General features: G+C 41.6%; 1 protein-coding gene across 1 annotated transcript in view; it reads left to right on the top strand.

The window, feature by feature from the left end:
- Positions 1-6: 6 nt before the first annotated feature.
- Positions 7-17,515, top strand: part of LOC104547254 (transcription initiation factor TFIID subunit 4-like) — a 38,612-nt gene continuing 21,103 nt past the window's right edge. The window contains exons 1-2 of the mRNA XM_010192903.1: positions 7-104; positions 2,086-3,174. Of these exons, the coding sequence (XP_010191205.1) occupies positions 71-104; positions 2,086-3,174 (1,123 nt within the window). The 5' untranslated portion in view covers positions 7-70. The remainder of the gene's footprint in view (positions 105-2,085; positions 3,175-17,515) is intronic.

The following is a 17,515-nucleotide window of genomic DNA, read 5'->3' as shown; positions in this document are numbered from 1 at the left end:
CCCTAGCCCTGGAGGAGTAGTAGTAGGAGGCAATGCTAATGCCCAAACAGAGAGCAGCAGCAGCAGCAAGATGGGACTGAGTGCCCCAGAGATCACAAAAGCAGGTAACATGGGCAGGGGTGGGGGGCTCTGAGGGAGAGGGGCCCTCCCCTCCCCCCACTCCCCAGCTCCGGCTGCCTCCTTCCCTCACTGCTTTCCCCCCTTTTCCCTCTCTCCTCCTTCTCGCTGTGGCAGGAGCGGGGGGGCAAAAGGGGGGATCCAGGAGCGGGAGTGCAAAGGGTGGTATCGATCATATGGGGGAGAGCCTCCCCTCATCATGCCCCCTCGGTGTGTATCCGCGTCTCTGCTCCCTCCCCTTTATTTTCCCTCCTCTCTTCTGCTTACTAGCGGGTGTTTTATCATGTGTGGGGGCAGCCTCCCCGCAGGGTGAGCCGGCAGTGCCCGTCCGTGACTCTGCCAGTCCCCTCTTCTTTTCCTGCCCTTGTTGCTGGAAAAGAAGTGTAAAAGGGCTCTCTTAATCTCGGGGCCTGAGGGAGGCAGAGCCCACCCCCTCGGTAATGGCTGTGCCTCCCCTGCGACTGCTCCCCTTCTCTTTCCAGGGGTGGAGGTTACGGGGGGGATTCCCTCTTGATAATGCTGCCTTAGCTGTCTGTGTAAATGCTCCTTCCCCTCCCCCTTTCTCTGTTGCTGAAGTGCAAGGGGGTGTTATTAATCATGACACCTATTTCCTGTAGAGGAGGAAGCGAGGGGGGATTTCAAGGGGAGGAAGTCCCTCAAAATGCTTCCCCCCCATATCTGCCTGCCTGGATATTCCTTCCCCACCCCCTCCCTTGTTCCAGGGGCTTGAAGGGGGCATTCAACACCTCTCATTCCTCCTCTGCCCTCAAGGGGGTGTTCTCACAACACTAGGTCCCAGGAAGGGAGGGAATTCAGGCCACAACACCCCACCTTCTACAGTGTCTTCTTCCACCCCCCCACCCTTCTCTCCCGTAGCTGCCTGGGAATATTCCCCCTCTTCGTGTTGTGAAGATTGTGGGGGAATAGTGTGCAGGCTAGGACTGAGGGCTTACTGCATGAGGATGGAGGGAAGCTGTTTTTCAGGGGAATTAAAAAAAAAAGTATCCCCAGAATTTCCCTGCAATTCCTCCCCTCCTTCCTTTTTTTTCTCTTTTCTTTTTTTGTTGCTGAACTGTAAGGAGATATTACAGACCTTCTGTCATGATTATTGAAGCTCTTCTAGGAGGATCTCCTTAACCTGTGTAACATGCATCTCAGTATCTGTATGTCACTATTCTTTTCCCATTTCTGTCTCCTTAGGGCCAGGACCTGGACTGTGTGTGAATGTACTTGTGATAACACCAGGCCTCACCAAGGGGCATGGGGATTATTCAGGACAAGAAGCTATGTCGTCTTGTCCCTTCTCAAAACCTGCTTTACTTTTTATTTATTTATTTTTAACTACCTCTGGCTGTGGGAACTTAAGGTCTAGAAGAAGGAATTCTGTAATAAAGCAGAGGAGTCTTCTGGTAACCTACTCTAGGCCTTGCAGTACTTCTTATCTTGCTAGGCCAATGTTCTTCTTTCACTTTTTCATATTTTGCTGTTGTTGAGCCTCCTGATCTAACTGACTTACTCTGTAGGAGATGAAAGGATTACAGGGTAACATGTGCTGGTTGTAGGGAATATGTCTTATTAATGGGTTTTCAGTTGCTGATTTTCCTTCCTTGCAGTTGCACGCCTGTTCCTAAATGTGATGTCAGGCTTTAGAATAAGGATGAGGTCTAAGATGATATTTTTCCTCCTTTACCTTGCTTCATATCAAATCTTTTACTTATTTTGCCTTGTTCCAGTGTTGAAAGCAGGGGTGTTGCAATTAATATTGAATCTGCAAGTCTTTGGTGTGAAATTAGAAGGCTTCAAGATAACATCTTCAAAGCCTTTTTCAGTTTGTACTCTGGCCTGTTTTCTTGTCTCTGGGCAAGCAGTCTGAGAGGTGGAGAAGACTTGGTGATGAGGAAGAACATTGTGTCTTCTCTGGACTTTTCTTGCTTATTCTCTCTGTTTAACCTTCTTGTTGTTTTGCAGGGGCAGGAGGAGTGCAAGGGGGAGTTATTAATCATAACACCAGGTCCCAGACATCAGCTCTGGATGGAGCCACTACAACAAGCACCAGCACCACCACTGCAGCAGCAGGGGGATCTGAAGTCACTGCTGCTCCAGGGACCCTCAGTCAGGGCAAATCGGTGGTTATCAGCACCATGGCAACTGCCTTGTCCACCAGGAATGGCAAGATTGGGACCACGACAGTGCAAACTTTGAATGGGAGTAACGTGGTGATGAACTCTCACCATACAGGAGGTGCTGCTTTCTCTGGGACTCCTGTGACTGCTAACCCTGCTTCTGCACCCGCTGTGGCCCCACTTGTTAACAATGGACCTGGATCTGTGGGGAAAGGAAGTACTGTCAATGCTGTTTTGCCATCTGCTTCCAACACTGTCATCCAGACTTCTTTCCTAAATACTGCTGTGTCCTCTGCATCTTCCTCCTCGCCCACTGTTATCTCCTCACAACCGCCACCAAGCATCGGAACCGGGGCGCCTACGGTAACGCTTGTGAGGCAACCGATACACACAGCAGGACCCACAGTAGCTGCTGCTGGTACAGCCACTCAGAACGGGAGCAGTACTGTGATCAATTCAGCTATCAGTGTGGGGAGTTTTCCTGCTGTTGCTACGGCCACTGTGGGATCTGGAGTTTCCCTCCAGACATCGCTTGTGAACAGCCAGTCTGGTTCCACTGTGCCAGCGGCTCCTGCCCCACAGGTCATCAAATCCGAGTCTCCTAAAACTATAGTCCAGGCAGTATCTCAGCAGCAGACGCTGGCTACTGGTGGCCAGCCCAGTACTACAGGGGGTAGCATGATTATTGGGCAAACTATGCAAGCTGGGCTCTCCAATATTGCTCCCAATCCTGGTGGGATACCTCCTGCAGCTCCGGGCACCCCCACAGGAATGGCTAAAGGCACTGCCAATACAGTGGCACAAAGTCTGCCCAGGACTCCAACAGCAACTACGAGTGGGATCAGAGCAACTTTGACTCCTACAGTTTTAGCACCTCGTTTGCCTCAGCCACCTCAGAATCCAACTAACATTCAGAATTTTCAGTTACCACCAGGTAAGTAAAGAGGATTGAGGGGTTTTATTTTGGAACCTTATTTCTTGGTAGGGAGGAAGGGTTCCAAATAATATTTCTTGCTGTTTAGTTGTGAACTGTGGAAAAGGTGTTAGATTTAACAATGAGAATCATCTGGTTTTAAGTAGTAGCATAATAGCTTTCCACTACTTAGCATACGATTCCAGGTGACCAAAAAGTCTTTTCAGTGGTAATGATTTGTACGTAATTCTTCCTGGTATCTTTGTTACAATGTGAGTGTAGATGAAGCTGCAAACTGCCAAAGTGTGACAGTGGAATATTATCAAGTGAAATGTTGCTATGTCATTTTCACATAAGGCATTGTGACTTTTAAGGCGGTTTTGTCAGTAGTTCGTGTTATCTTCATGTGCTGTTCAGTTCCCTCTCTGTCCCTGCATGCCCCCAGTACCACAGAGCACTCCTGAATAGAGAAGCAGCAGATACAGCACAAGAAAACTACAGTCTTTTACTTTAAATACTGTCAAAGCCTGACTTAAAAACTCAAATTTGAAGCTTATGATCATCTTTTTAGTCACTGGAGTTCTAATACAGAAGGCAGACTTCCTCTGTCCTTACCTCACCCTGTTGTGTCTAGGGTTGCAGCTTTTGTAGTAGCTAGTCCCATGCTTAGTGCTGAGCATCTCTGGACAAGGCATCTAGTCCTGATCTCAGTGAGCGGGTAAAAGCAGCATGAGAAGCAATTTTTTTTTTTGAGAACTGTTCTGTCCCTTCTTAAATATCCTAAATTTGGAGATTAAAGGTTATATATTTGCTATTATTTTGAACCAGGCTTGTACTTGTATCCAGTTTAATTTTTAAATGAAAATACTTGTGTGAACCTACACGTAGTTCCCTGTCTTTTTAATAATATATAGTAATAGCTGTATTCTTACTATCCACTGTTTTCAGGGCAGTATACAAAGAACAGCTAATTAAATCTTGCTGCTGATACTGAATGAAATCAGAGGTAGTTGCGTATCAGCTATTTCAATTGGTCTTAGTAAAAATACATCTGTAAAACTCCTAACTGGCCTTAAAGCAATGCACCTGTCATGCGAGGTAGATCAGAACCCATCCTGCATTACTACACACCAACTTCTTGTGTAATGTACTGTCTGTGGTATGTGATGGTGTGTAGCTTGATGAAGTCTGTCAAACATTTTGTGTATCTCAGTGCTGACTGGCATAAATATTCCTATTTTTTTGTAAAAAAGATTATTCCCTATATGAGTAATTTGAGTGAGACATTTTGCTAATTGTAAAAATAGCAGTAAAACTCAGACCTTGAAATCCCAGTGCTTGATTTGGAGCTTGTAATTTGGTAGACTGGAAAAACCTTATTTATTTATTACCACAGTGTATCAAAGGATTTTTCAGGTTTACAGGCTGTTGCTGTGTATACCTACAGTTTCACTAATACTGCATTATAAACCTGATCATAGGAAAAATACTACTGGTGAGTCCAGTGGGACCTTTTTTCCAGGTAGCTGATGTTTTCAAACTGCCATAGCATACTGAAATGTGTTACTCTTAGAAGCAGTGTTGCCAGTCCTTAAGCATAATTGGACCATAAATTGCTCCTTTGGAGGTCTCGATAGATCAAAGTAAAACAGTATAGGTTCTAAACACTTGAGCTTTTTTTATTAAGCGCTTTTCTTGTCTATCCTACACTTAAAAAAATATTTGCAACTTCAGAAGAATAGCATGACTCTTAAAATACAGGACTGAATACATAGAAATTGGGTTCTTGCATGATAAGACAAACTCAGTATTGGAAAGGATTTTTTTTTAGTGGAACAGTTTTTTTTTTAAATTGCATTGTTTTACATTGTTATTCTGTGCAGAAGTAGCCAACTTTGAAAATGTTTTGCATAAAACATTTCTTACGGAACACTTAAGAACCGATGGGTGTTGAGCTCTTGCAAACGTCTCACAGGTGCAGGGGCTGAGCACCTCTGAAAGTCTAGCCACATGCAACTGCTTTAATCTTTAGTAGAGTGCACACACATTCTTCGGGAAAGGAGAACAGATGACTGCTTTTGAAATTGTATTTCAGATTACAGTGTCGTAGGCCAGATTTTTAAAGGCAGTTTGGTATGAAGCTGCAGCTGCAGTGCTGTGCGTCTACTGTACATATCACATTTGCGTGCACGTTTGTGTCTTTAAAAGTTAGTAGTGTACTGATAAGAGTTTGTACGACTCAGTGCATGAAGTAGCTTGAGATCATACACTGCACGTGTGACTCTTTACACCAAGACTTACAGACCCTTAGAAGACTCTTACGGAAGGTTTGACCAATAAGCAGTGCACGTTTCACAGTTATTTTCTTACCCTGGGATACTATTGTTAGCTCTCCAAAATACAGTTACAGTCTCAGGATGGAAAGCAAAATGTAAAATGTCACTAAGTTTTATTAATCTGAGACTGGGAAGTTATAAATCTTGAAAGATTTCAAATGTTCTCTTAAAAAGAGCATGTGGAAAGTAAGCTTGATCAATGTTCTTTAAATTATAGTACTTTTTAGAATAATGCATTGACTGGCCAAATCAGAGGTGTTTGAAGGGCTAATGGGCCATAGTTGTTGTGACCTTACTGGTCTCTGGTATATTGCTTCTCAAAGAAGCTGTACTATTCGGAGCGTCTGTGCATTGATAATGGGTTTCCACTACTGACATCTTTAGGAAGAGGGTTATTGTGCATAGTCTTTTCTTCAGGAGCTCGTGTTTGGAACTTTGTGGTCCCGTTGGAACAGATCTGGGTAATGAAGGTCCAAAAATAACCTTATTTATAGCTTCTTATCAAATGCATGAAAATACTGTCAAATAATTTTATAGGGGACAGGAACACAAGTTTCTCTTTATACAATGTTTCTTTAAACTTGAAACATCATTTGAAACTGTGACTGAAGAGAAATTGTATGAAGCTCTTTGTTTCAGAGTACTCCAAGCAGTAATATGAAATGTGTTGTGTACAATAATATGGTAAGAGATAGGAAAATTGGTAACTTTGTTAAAGCATTAAGTCAGTGTTCTGTTGTCATAGATGCTCAGAAAAGTCTGCAGAAAAGTGTGACTGAGATTATGCCCTAAAGTGAATCTTTTGCAATGTAAGGGTTCATAAAGTGCTTAGAGATCACTGACACATGTAGAATCATCTGTGAAATGACAAAACTTGTGGACTTTAAAATCACTTTCCAGAACACTGTCTTCTCCAGCAGTGCCGTGATACAATTTCAAAGACAAGGTCTATCTTTAGCAGTAAAGGGTTCAAAGATTTGGTTTCCGTTCTTGCAGGTGCTTTTTGTTGTTACTCTCTTCTGCTTTGTTTTCATGTACAAGCATCTTATAATAAGCTTTTGAGACATCTGCTTAAAGAAAGGAGCAGGCTGGAGAAAGCGCTGTAGATATGTGGTAAGAGCAATATAGAGCTGGAAGGTCTGGATGGGTTTTCTACTAGCTCGGTGAAACTGAAATCTAGAAACTTTTACTTCCCTCTGTCCCTTTCTTTTCTTTCTTATTTTCCCTTCTAAGTGAATGGTAGTACTTAGGAAAATGCACTAGCTTGATCCTAAAGAGTAATGTGTTGGTTTTTTCCTGGATAAACAGGATTCTGTGACACTGAGTCCTGTATGAAGATAGCAGATAGGCTGGGTTGTCTTTATGTAACTTTTTTCACTTCTGCGATCGTGGCCAATATTCTCATCGGCATTGATGCAGTTGTGCAGCTGTAGTAGAACTGCTATCGCAAAATTGGTTTGTGTTGTATCTAATAATAAAACTTCTTCTTGACTTTCACAAAAGTCAATTGGATCTGCCAGGAGCTGATGATAAGGGGTGAGACAAGAATTCATCCAGTTTTGGTGGCGCCTCATGGGTCATTTCTGTGGTGATGACAGGATGGGCCTTTCCCAACTGTGAAACTGGTGCAGGTCCTTTAAAAAATGGAATTCTCCAGAGTTCTGAACGTGGGTGCAGTGTAACCGTTGGTTCAGACTTACTGTTGCTGCTTCCAAGAAGCAAAGGATACTTGAAGAGATGGTGCTGTTCATCTGCAGACCCTGGAGGATGACTGCTGCTATTTTCAAGGTTTTCTTCACGGTCTTAGAGGCTGGAAACTTCACTTGGTGTTAAATGGAAGCTTAGCTATTGTAGAAGCTAAAGATTTTTAGCTTCTGTTAACTATCCAAGAAGGATTCGAACTTAGGCCTTGGTTGTCTTTAGGGTGGGAAAACTACCTGAACACATACTTGATTTAAAGCATGGATTCAGGTCCTTTTGACTTGAGCAGTCATACTTTTTGGAACTGGAGTCACTGAAAAATACCTTCTGCAGGAGTAGTTTTGTTTCCTTCAGTAAGGAGTTGGGGTGCTAGGCTGGTGGACCAAAGAGAGCAGAGAGAAAATGGAGAAAAGCAACAGGCGGAGAAGAATCAGCCAATGATTTGTGTTACTTTTGCATACTGAACGTAACAGTCTTTGGTTACTTCGTACTTGGAATGTGTACCCAGAAGAGCCAAAAGTAACTAGGAATATAAACAGATAAGGAAATTTAAAGACTTCCATAATACAGGAAATACAGAGAAACAGAAAAAATACTATGAAGTAGTGGAATGTAGTTGTATCTATTTCTCACTGACTAGCAAGCAAGTTCAAACATATCCTGATTATAGTTTCCCTGTATGTTGCATGTGCTGCCAATATGCCTGTTAACTGTGTTGGCATGGCTGTATTTTGTTAAAAATAATGTCTGTAATGCACAGTGATAACGGGAGTTTCTTATAGTACTTACAGTATATTTTACTTTCAAAGCATTTTACAAAACTTAATCCTTGCAACGTGCCTATGTGGTTGGTAAATAAAGTAGTATGAACTCTGCATTAGAGCTGGGGGAAAGAGCAAGTTAGAGAAGTTCTGACTTGCCCAAGGCCATGAGGGAATCGATATTTTGCCAAGATTAGGGTTTGGGAGTTCTATACTTGGCGCATAAAGTGGTATCTCTCTTCAGAAAGATAACCGGATCTCTTAAGCAGAGCTCTTCTAGACGAGGGGTGGATTTTCTGTTCAAATAATGCATCAGCAAAAGGAACATTCTGCTTTATTTGAAATCTGCTACATCAGATCTGCCATATGTCACCAGGCTGAAAGTTGTCTTTTTTCTTATTGCAACTTTCAGAACTGAGGAATCCTGCGTGCTTAGCTTTGTACCGCAAAGAACTTAAGACTCGGAGAGCAGCGTGATAGGATTTTTTTGTTATTGTTGAAAACAAGTGTCATGAGGCGAACCAATGCCTCGGTTTGCACATCTGATAGGGATGCCTCTAAGTGATGGGATCTAATGGGAATATAATTGTGATTCCATTAAGCAATGAATGCTACTGACTTTGACTACATAGTGTTCAGTTCTGCTATGGAAAAATACTCTTGTTCCCAGCAGCCTGTGGAAGAGCACGTATGGATTTGTTTCATGTGCCTATCTGCACTTCAAATTGTGGTCTTTCTGGGTTTGTTGGCTTTCAGTAGGCTTCTGATTTGAGATTGTTGGTAGTTACGTAGTGTTTCTATGCTCAGTGAGCTACATGAGTTTTCCACCTCTGGAAATCTATGTGGATTATTTTTAAAATGCAGGATCTTAGTTTGTGAACCACAAATTTGGATGCCTAGGACCTGAATCACTTACTAACACAGAGTGCTGCAGCAAAGATAGCAATCTGGGATATAAATGCAACAGTTTGGGGCACTGATAAGACATTGATTAGTAGGTATGACAACCTCTCTTCAAACAAAATGTTTTGGTGGATGAAAACTCTTACTATCGTTTGTCTTCTCTGTTTTGGGAAGTGGTATGGAAATAGAATCCTGAAAAAATATATGAAGTAGTTCAGGAGCACAGTTGAAAATACTGATATTAGCCTGAGTGGGTTTTAGCAAAGAGAAGGGATTGGAAAGCTTGCTTTCTGTTCTCATAAAAACTGTGGTCAAATACTACGAGTCGGCTTGGTAGGAACTGGACACACAAGACACTTAAGAACACAACATGTTAAACTTCTTGGTTGTTGTTACGATATGCAGGTTTTGACAGAAATACTTGAAATCGGCATTTTAACCTGAAAATAACTCCTCTTGTCAGTATTATTCTCTGTGTTGAAACTTTATGAATGTTTATAACTCCCTTTATCTGTGAAATCTGCTCCTTGAATTTCATGCTGTTGCTTGTTTTTAAGAAGGGGGCTTTTGCCAGGTAGAAGACAGTAAGTGCTAGCAAGTTTAACTTGTTAATGTTAGCCATATTATCTCTTGTGGAAGATTTGAAGAAGTAGTGGCATGAAAAAAATTAATTTTGAAAATTGCGCTTCTCACAACTGGAGACAACGATAGAAAGAAATTTTTGGTGGTACTTAGTAGGCAGTTATTCCAGTTGTATTGTGAACTGTAAAGCTGTATGTGAAGGAAGGCCAAGCTCTAGAGATAATTCACAAGTTCACAAGTTACAAAGGGCTTTTTCTGTTCATGACCACAGGGATGTTCCTGTGTACCAACAGGTGTGTGAGCTGTGAAGGTTGAACAAGTTTCCCTGGGGTGCTTCTGGGACTGAAGCCTCAGTTTGTCCATCCCTCTGACAGCTTGCACATGGCTGTGTTACAGAGACGGGCTGGGGGGATATTCAGCCTTTGGTTTTGTGTTGTTATAAGTTGTTAATACATTAACTTAAGTTTGGTTTTCAACTAATTAAAGTCTTGCCTAAACGCAAGAAGTTGTAGTGTATACTGATAAAGGTTTCTTCAAAGTTGTAAAGCCTTTCTTGTCTGGGTACAGTTTTTGCTGCATCAGCCCTGTTGCATAATGTTTCTTCATAAGAGAAGGAAAATAGCTTATATAGTAAACATCTTGTACAACGATATGGTTGTGTCCACACTGGAGATTGTACCACTAAATTACTGTGGCAAAATGGTCCAATTTCCAGCCTAAACGTAGGGAGGAGCATCAAAACTGTACACAGGCCAGGCTGTAATTAGGGAGGTGTAAAGAGTGTGTTATCGCTCATATCGCAGATTAGACGAGACTTTTTTCAATTGAGACCATGGACACATGAATAAAGCAAATGTTTGTTTTGTGTGTGTTTTGTTTTTACCCTTTTAGGACTGTTTTAACCTCTCACATTAATCTGGAAAGTTTTACCCTGCTTCTATTCTGTGGTAATTTCCTGCCAGAAACACTGGTCTTCTGGAGGTGCAGGTGTCTCAAGGTACTGAGAGCCAAGTTTTTACCACAGAGCCTCCTATCTTCGAGGAATTTTCTTTAGGTGTCTTTAGTGTAATGTGTAATGTAAACTGAAATTATTGTCCTCGAGGCCTTATTTATGCCTTGAACTCAGGGTTTTTTTAAATACAGATTTTTTTTTTGTGAGAAAAACCCCTTGATTGTCATCACTATACAGTGGTATAGATAATCAATAATCAAGAAAGAGGTGATAATCATAAGGAATTGATAGAGCTCCATCGTTTTTCTGTATTGAGAGTACAGGCAGAGTTCAGCACCTCAGTAGAGCTGTCATAAGGCATTGTACAAATGTAGATATTTGGCTCTATAGCTGTTGTCAGGCTAGAAATAACATTTTAAAAAGATGAGTTTCTGTACTTGTAACTTTCTGATCACTGGTAATACGCTTTGAAAAGAACAAGACTGATTCTCAGGAGAGTGCAGAAATAGGCTATAAATGTTTCTGCCCAAGGACAGTCCCTTTACTGTGTATTTGTATGGGATTTTAGTGTAAGGTTCAACTCAGTTGCCAATCTCTTGTTGTGGGATTTGGAAAAGTATATTGATAAACACTGACTAACTTCTTGTCAGTGTAGAACTGTTTATAACTTAGGACTCTAAACTATAAACACCATGCGGCTTTTCATTTTTATGCTTTTTTCCTTAAAACGCATTACTAAAATCTTTTTCTGTAACACATTGTACCAGTACCTAGACAACTAGTAACATAACTTGTGTGTAGTGTTGTTCAGCATCGGTCTAAGATTTGTGTTGAATTAAGTCTCTCTAGTAAAAATGGTCTAACTTATCATTGTAACTTGATTAATATATGCTTCTGAGAGAATTGAACTGCTAAAAGCCATCACAGGACTTTTGTCCAGAATAAAGCACTTGCTGTACAGACTGTACAGACAACCAGTGTAGGTTCAGTTGAAAAATATGTGCTCCAGGTATCGGAGTATAAACAGAAACTAAGCAACGAGGTGCAGTGCCGTGCTCTAGTCTTTCTTAAATGGTCTGAGGAGGCAGCAAGGCTGTAGTAAACTGTCTTTGCACCTTCCTTCAGTTTATTAATCAAGTATTTCTGTAAGGGAGTGTTAGATTTAGTGCCTCTCCGAGTGAAATAACATTGGGTGCATTCAGCATAAGTGGTGGTGTGGCGAGTGGGACCAGTTGTACTCACATGAGTCAGAAGTACCAGCTCCACGGAGTAGTGCTGAGGACCTGCAGCACCTGTGACAAAAGAGGCAATGGTGGTGACCAGAAGCGTCTTCACTGAGGGATCAGTGGAAGAGGTTGGAAGAAGAGATCTGGAGTATGAAGGCTGAGAGTGGCTGAACTCTGCAGAAATTTATAGAAAAGCATGAGGAGCTGCTAGTTTTCAATAAACATACACACAGTTATGTTTGCATACTGGTGTTAGAGGTGGATTGGAAGAAGAGGCAAGTGTTCATACCATGAACTTCAACCTCTCACTTCCTTTTGTTCTTCTTTTTTTCTAGTGTATCATTTGGTTTTCTTTCCTTCCCTCTCTCTGCATGGGGGAGGGGGAGAGAAGGCACTAATTATTTATAAGTATTAGTCATGCCCAGTCATTAAGCTTAGTCATTACTCAGGACTGTGCACTTGATGGTTAGTAAAAGTCAAAACTAGACCTGATTTTGTTTAAAAGCTTTCTGAATTCAAGCTTACAGGTGTGAAAATCCTCTTATTTCTGTGTTCACACTAACTGAAAAAGCAGTGCTATTTAATACATGTTAGTATTAGCCAAATGACGCGTGATACCCTGTCCACGTTGGTGGATTGTATTTGAACTCACGGACATAGTGTTTGTGTGCTCTCAAAGCAGAGTAACGTGTGCATCAGCAGCAGGAGTCATCAGGTCTCTGGCTGGTTGTGCAGAGGAAGGTTTGAAGGGAGTGCATCCACTGGGGCTGCCCTGGGAAGCTGTCAGTTGGTGGAGTTGTCTGAGGTCAGGGCTCTGGAGCTCCAGGTGAGAAGGTGGCATCAACAAAGTTTTGTCACTGCTGAAATGACAGAATCATAGTGGGGACAACTGTGGTTTTTTGTGCGTTTTCATGTACTCCCTTATCCGGAAAGGCTGAGGGAGCTGGATCTCTTTATTTTGCAGAAGAGGAGACTGAGGGGAGACCTCATTCATGTTTATAAATATTGAAAGGGTGAGTGTCACGAGGATGGAGCCAGGCTCTTCTCGGTGACAAACAATGATAAGACAAGGGGTAACAGACACAAACTGGAGCACAGGAGGTTCCACTTAAATTTGAGAAGAAACTTCTTCTCCGTGAGGGTGACAGAGCACTGGACCAGGCTGCCCAGAGAGGTTGTGGAGTCTCCTTCTCTGCAGACATTCAAAACCCTCCTGGACGCCTTCCTGTGTAAACTCATCTGTGTGTTCCTGCTCCGGCAGGGGGATTGGACTGGATGAGCTTTTGAGGTCCCTTCCAATCCCTAACGTTCTGTGATTCTGTGACTTAGTTGTTTTAAGGTGTTGCTTTTTGAAGGAGGGTAACGTAGATTTAATGCATTACTCCTTATTAGGTGTTCATGTGCGGACTGTAGTAAATGCAGTGTATCTTGCCCATTCCTATTTCATTAGGTGCTTGAACAGGACTAATGTTGGTATGGCTTGGTATAGGCAAACTGCTTGCCAGAAATGAAGCCTAGCTGAGTTTTAAAATATTTTATTTAGAATAACAGATCAAAAGAATTAGTGGCACTTTATTTTGTGTCTTCCTTTCTCAAAACCAAATCAGATTGCATTGTTGTTTGTTGTGAGTATATTGAAATTAATGGCAGAGCTAAATCTGACTCACTTTGAGATCAATAATTAAAGTAATTGGTTTAGCTCATGATAGTGCTTTTTCTTAGTTCTTTCTGCACCAGACTATAGACAGGCTTGTGTGGTGATTGGGCTGCAGTTTGACAGAGCACTTTGGTGTTTTGGCTTTGTGTGCTTGACTAGAAAGGAATGTTAACACACTTTCAAGGAATATAGCTTTCCAGAAAAGTCAAAATAATTTCAAATCACACTGTTGAAGCATTTGTCAATTGTTGCTATATAAAATGTCTTATTTCCTAGAATGCTTCTTACACACCTTTTCAACAGAGCTGGTAAGATTTTTTCCATATGGAGTCACTGTTAAGTACAGTGGCTTTTTGGCACTCCAGCATGACGTTATTCCTTTATCTGTACTCTTAAAATGATTGTAAATCAATACTTTACAAATGATTCACTTCTTCACTTTTTAGACAGGTACTTTTAAGTTCTGTAGTTTGAAACAGAATTCTTGCATAGTGAGAGTAACCAAAATATTTTACTATGCAGTTGAAGTTCTTTTGTCTTTTGACTCTTTAGTAAGAAAAAACAAAAGCAGTTTTTCATAATGTGAACTGCTTGGTCTGTACAAACTATATTTTCTGTGCTCTGCACTCAGGATTGTTGGTGACTTTTGAGAATGTATCTTCCATCTACGTTGGCAATACTTGTACATCAGCTCTTCAAGAGTTAGTGTTTCACAGACCATAACCATTCATTGTGATCTGTGTGTGCAGATTGGGCACATGGGGAAAGTGGTGACAGACGAGTGGAGTGGAGTGCTGTAGTAAACTAGTGCTGGACCAAAACCTTTCGACATTGTGTCTGGGTAAAATCTGACTTTGTTCCAGAGTGACATGAGCTGAAAAGTGGAAGGAGTGATGTGCTTTTATAGTTCTGTAGTAAATTTTTTCCAGAACACTGTGCCATGTCAATCTTCACTCTGGTGAAACGTTTAGTGTCTGTCAGGAGACACCCCAAGTGTTTTGTATTAGAGGTGCTCTGAAGCAACATCTGACAGTCATGTTTTTTTATGCCAAGTTGTAGTTCACCTTAAGCACAACTGGTCTTGAACGTTTAACAGGCACCCTTGAGGTGTGCTCTCAGTACAAGCGTGTGCAAAGCCTCAGCGCTCTCTGCTCTGAGGGTGCCCGTTACTCTGAAGCGAAATGTGAGGTTATCTGGGTCAGTGTCTCCAGCGTGCTGGACAGCTCTGTCACTGCCTGGCAGTTTTATGGCCTGTGGACCTGCAACTCAGCAGGGAACGTACCTACTGCTCACTTGTGTTTGTGCAGACTGCCCTCATCTCGTGCCAGCACAGAGTAAGCACTTCTGGAGCTGCTGAAGTCACAGATAGTGGTGGGTTTGTTTTCAGCTAGTGGGTTTGCAGGAGTTGATACCTATGCTATGTAGACTTCTCTGTGAGCGCTATGGTTATCGCTGTGGAGCTCAGACACCTTTATAGAAGTCACAAACCAACCATGTTTGTTCCTGAAATTCAGGAGCCTGGGTTGCTGGCAGTGTCAAAGACTTAGGCAAGAAAGTTCAAGTAAAAGTTTTTTCTGGATTTGTTGTGCAGCACAGATCACCTGAGGCTCTAAACACCTAAACTAAGACAGTGCATTGAATGTGATGGTGCACATCTCCCATCGAGTACAAAATAATGTCTTCAAGAACATCTAACCCACAGCTGTGATGCCATTCCAAGTTCAGTGCGATTCACCTTGATTTGTAATCACTGCTTCTCATGACTTGGTGTATCGATTGTCTTTCATAAGCTGCGACATGTCTGCTGGTTTATTACAGATGCTCTTCTTCGATGTACATCAGTAATTCTAAATCTGCTAAAAATTGTCTTGTGTTCGGGGAGATTCCCTTAATTACCCAGATTTTCATGGAGCTGCAGTGGAGTAGTGGACTTTGATGGGTTCTTCCCTCTTTTCCTGGCCTTTCAGAACTTCTCCAGGTGGGTCAGTTGTTACAGGAGGAGGAAAAGTGGATTGTTGGATAGTGCTCATCCCATTACCAGGTTATCATTTACTTTTATGCAGTAAGGAGTCCTGTATCACTGCTGCTGAAAGCTCTTCCTCCGCAGGCAGCTATCCTTTTCCCCAGCGTTTTCTCCAGTGTTGTTCTAGCTTTTTTTGTATTGGGAAAATAATAGAAAATCTATTCTTTATAAAGGCTTTGTGCTTCCAGAGTCTCTGTATAGCCTGATCCAGCCATCTACAGAGCATTGACTCACCCCCTTTGCTTAGTATGGTTTTTGTGGTGTGTATGGTATCAGCTTGCATAACTTTACAGACACTTGCCTTCCTTTGTGTTGCTACAGAATCTCCTCTGACAATAGAGAAGGGATACTGTTAGAAAGCTTTCTTTTGTAAATATGGCACAGCCTGCTTATGATTACTGTCAGATTTTTTTGCCATGTCAAATGTTTGCAGCATCTTGCCACAAATGAGGATGTGCTTGAGAGCTTAAGGCACAAACTGCTTTGACGTTCAGATAACCTTTTAGTGAACTTCCTTGGCAGATCCAGTTAGTGTTTGAAGATTTGTCAGATATCAGTGGACTTGATCAATAACTCTCTTTTCTAGAGATCTTTGTGAGGACTTTGATTTCCTATACCAGAAGCCTCAATCCTCTGGTTACTCTTTCAGGCTTGGCCATTCTTTCTGAACACCAGCATGTGTGTGTGTACTGAAGGGGATTCTTTGCTGCCTGTCCGTTCTCCCTGACCCTAACTGGTTTTTCTCTGGAAATAAAGTCCAGTTACTTTTCTACTTTAAGAAGATGATTTCCTCAGGAGACTGGAAAAGGGTTTTCTCCATGCAGTTTCAAGAGTATACATCAACTAATTCTTCTGTCACATCTGAGCTACTGAAAAGAATCCACCTTATTAAAGGTTTAGGTTCCTTAGGCTCTGAATTGATCTGAATTAAACCATGAGCTACATTGTGGGTAATGTGCAAAATCTGTAAGCTTAAACCTATCTGTTCTTCTGTGCAGAACCTGCATTGGAAAGAGGTGGTGTCACTTGTGATCTGATAGCATACTTCTTAGGTTTTATATTTCACAGATACACAAGAGTTTCATTTTTGCATGCTGGTATGCCCAGTGACAAGCATGGGCATACCTTTGTATGGTCCTCGTGTTAGGTGCTTGCTCACTATAGAGTCTTTCAGTGTGTCACCCTATGGTATGAATCAAGTCCCTGAGAAGTGGAGCATTTATTCTGAAAGAGGGTGATGCTGGGTACGTTGTTTGAGTGGCTGCCTGCTCGGTATGGTTGTCAGTGATGACAATTTGCTGGACTGTGCCTTTCCTCACAACAGTTATCTGAAGATGCCTGCTGTATCTGCAGCAAGTTTAAACCCTGTCATTGGGAAGCCCAGCTCCTAGAGACACTAATCTAGGTTTACCAGTGAAAACTGGTAACAAAACAGAAAGCTGTTTTGGTTTGGGTTTTTTGGATATAGAGGTTCCCTAGCAAGAAATCCGTATGGTCCAGGAGTTATACAGGTGAGCAGATTGGTCTGCGAAGGCTGCAAATTATTTTTTTAGTTCTTCTTCCTTTATTATTCTGATAATTTTTTTTCTTTATTCTTTGCTAATCCAAGCCACATTTCGAAGAAGGAAGGAAGAGAAAGGCATTAGAGTAAAGCCTTGGGGAAAAAAGACATTTTTATATGGCCAGAGCTCTTCACTTTTTATTACAGTGCATGATTTTACAAGTTTTATTAATTAAAACAAACAAACCCGTAAAGCACACAAGACTTTGTTAATGGAAATGCCATTAGCAAATGGAAATGCAAATAGCAAGGGGCAAAGATGACACAGTGTAGAATCATGCAGCTACATCACATAATAATGAACTTTTCCATCCAAACGCTCCTGAAAACAGGAGGGAGCTGGGAAGGTCTTCACAACAAGAACACGTGAGATGACCATTGTACTAGTCAGGAGCACAAATCTTTGGCATAAGGAGCAATCCAGCTCAGTTTTGTTAATCCTTCATTTGGAGCAGTGATGAATTGTTTAATTCAAACTGAAATATGAGCCTCTTTCAGGAGTCTCTTATCCTCCAACTTCCAACAAAAATGGTAATTGATTTTAATTTCAATTAGGTTTTTTTTAATGAGAGACTTGGAAAGAATGCTTGAATGTTTGCATTTTGAATAATGAATATGATTTTAGAGTACATGTGATCAGACCTTCTAGGAAAAAAAAAG

Source organism: Mesitornis unicolor, unplaced genomic scaffold (genome assembly GCF_000695765.1).
Source record: "Mesitornis unicolor isolate BGI_N332 unplaced genomic scaffold, ASM69576v1 scaffold19210, whole genome shotgun sequence".
In the NCBI taxonomy this organism is placed as follows: Eukaryota; Metazoa; Chordata; class Aves; order Mesitornithiformes; family Mesitornithidae; genus Mesitornis; species Mesitornis unicolor.
The sequence above is the reverse complement of the archived record's forward strand: the minus strand, read 5'-3'. Positions and strand labels throughout refer to the sequence as shown.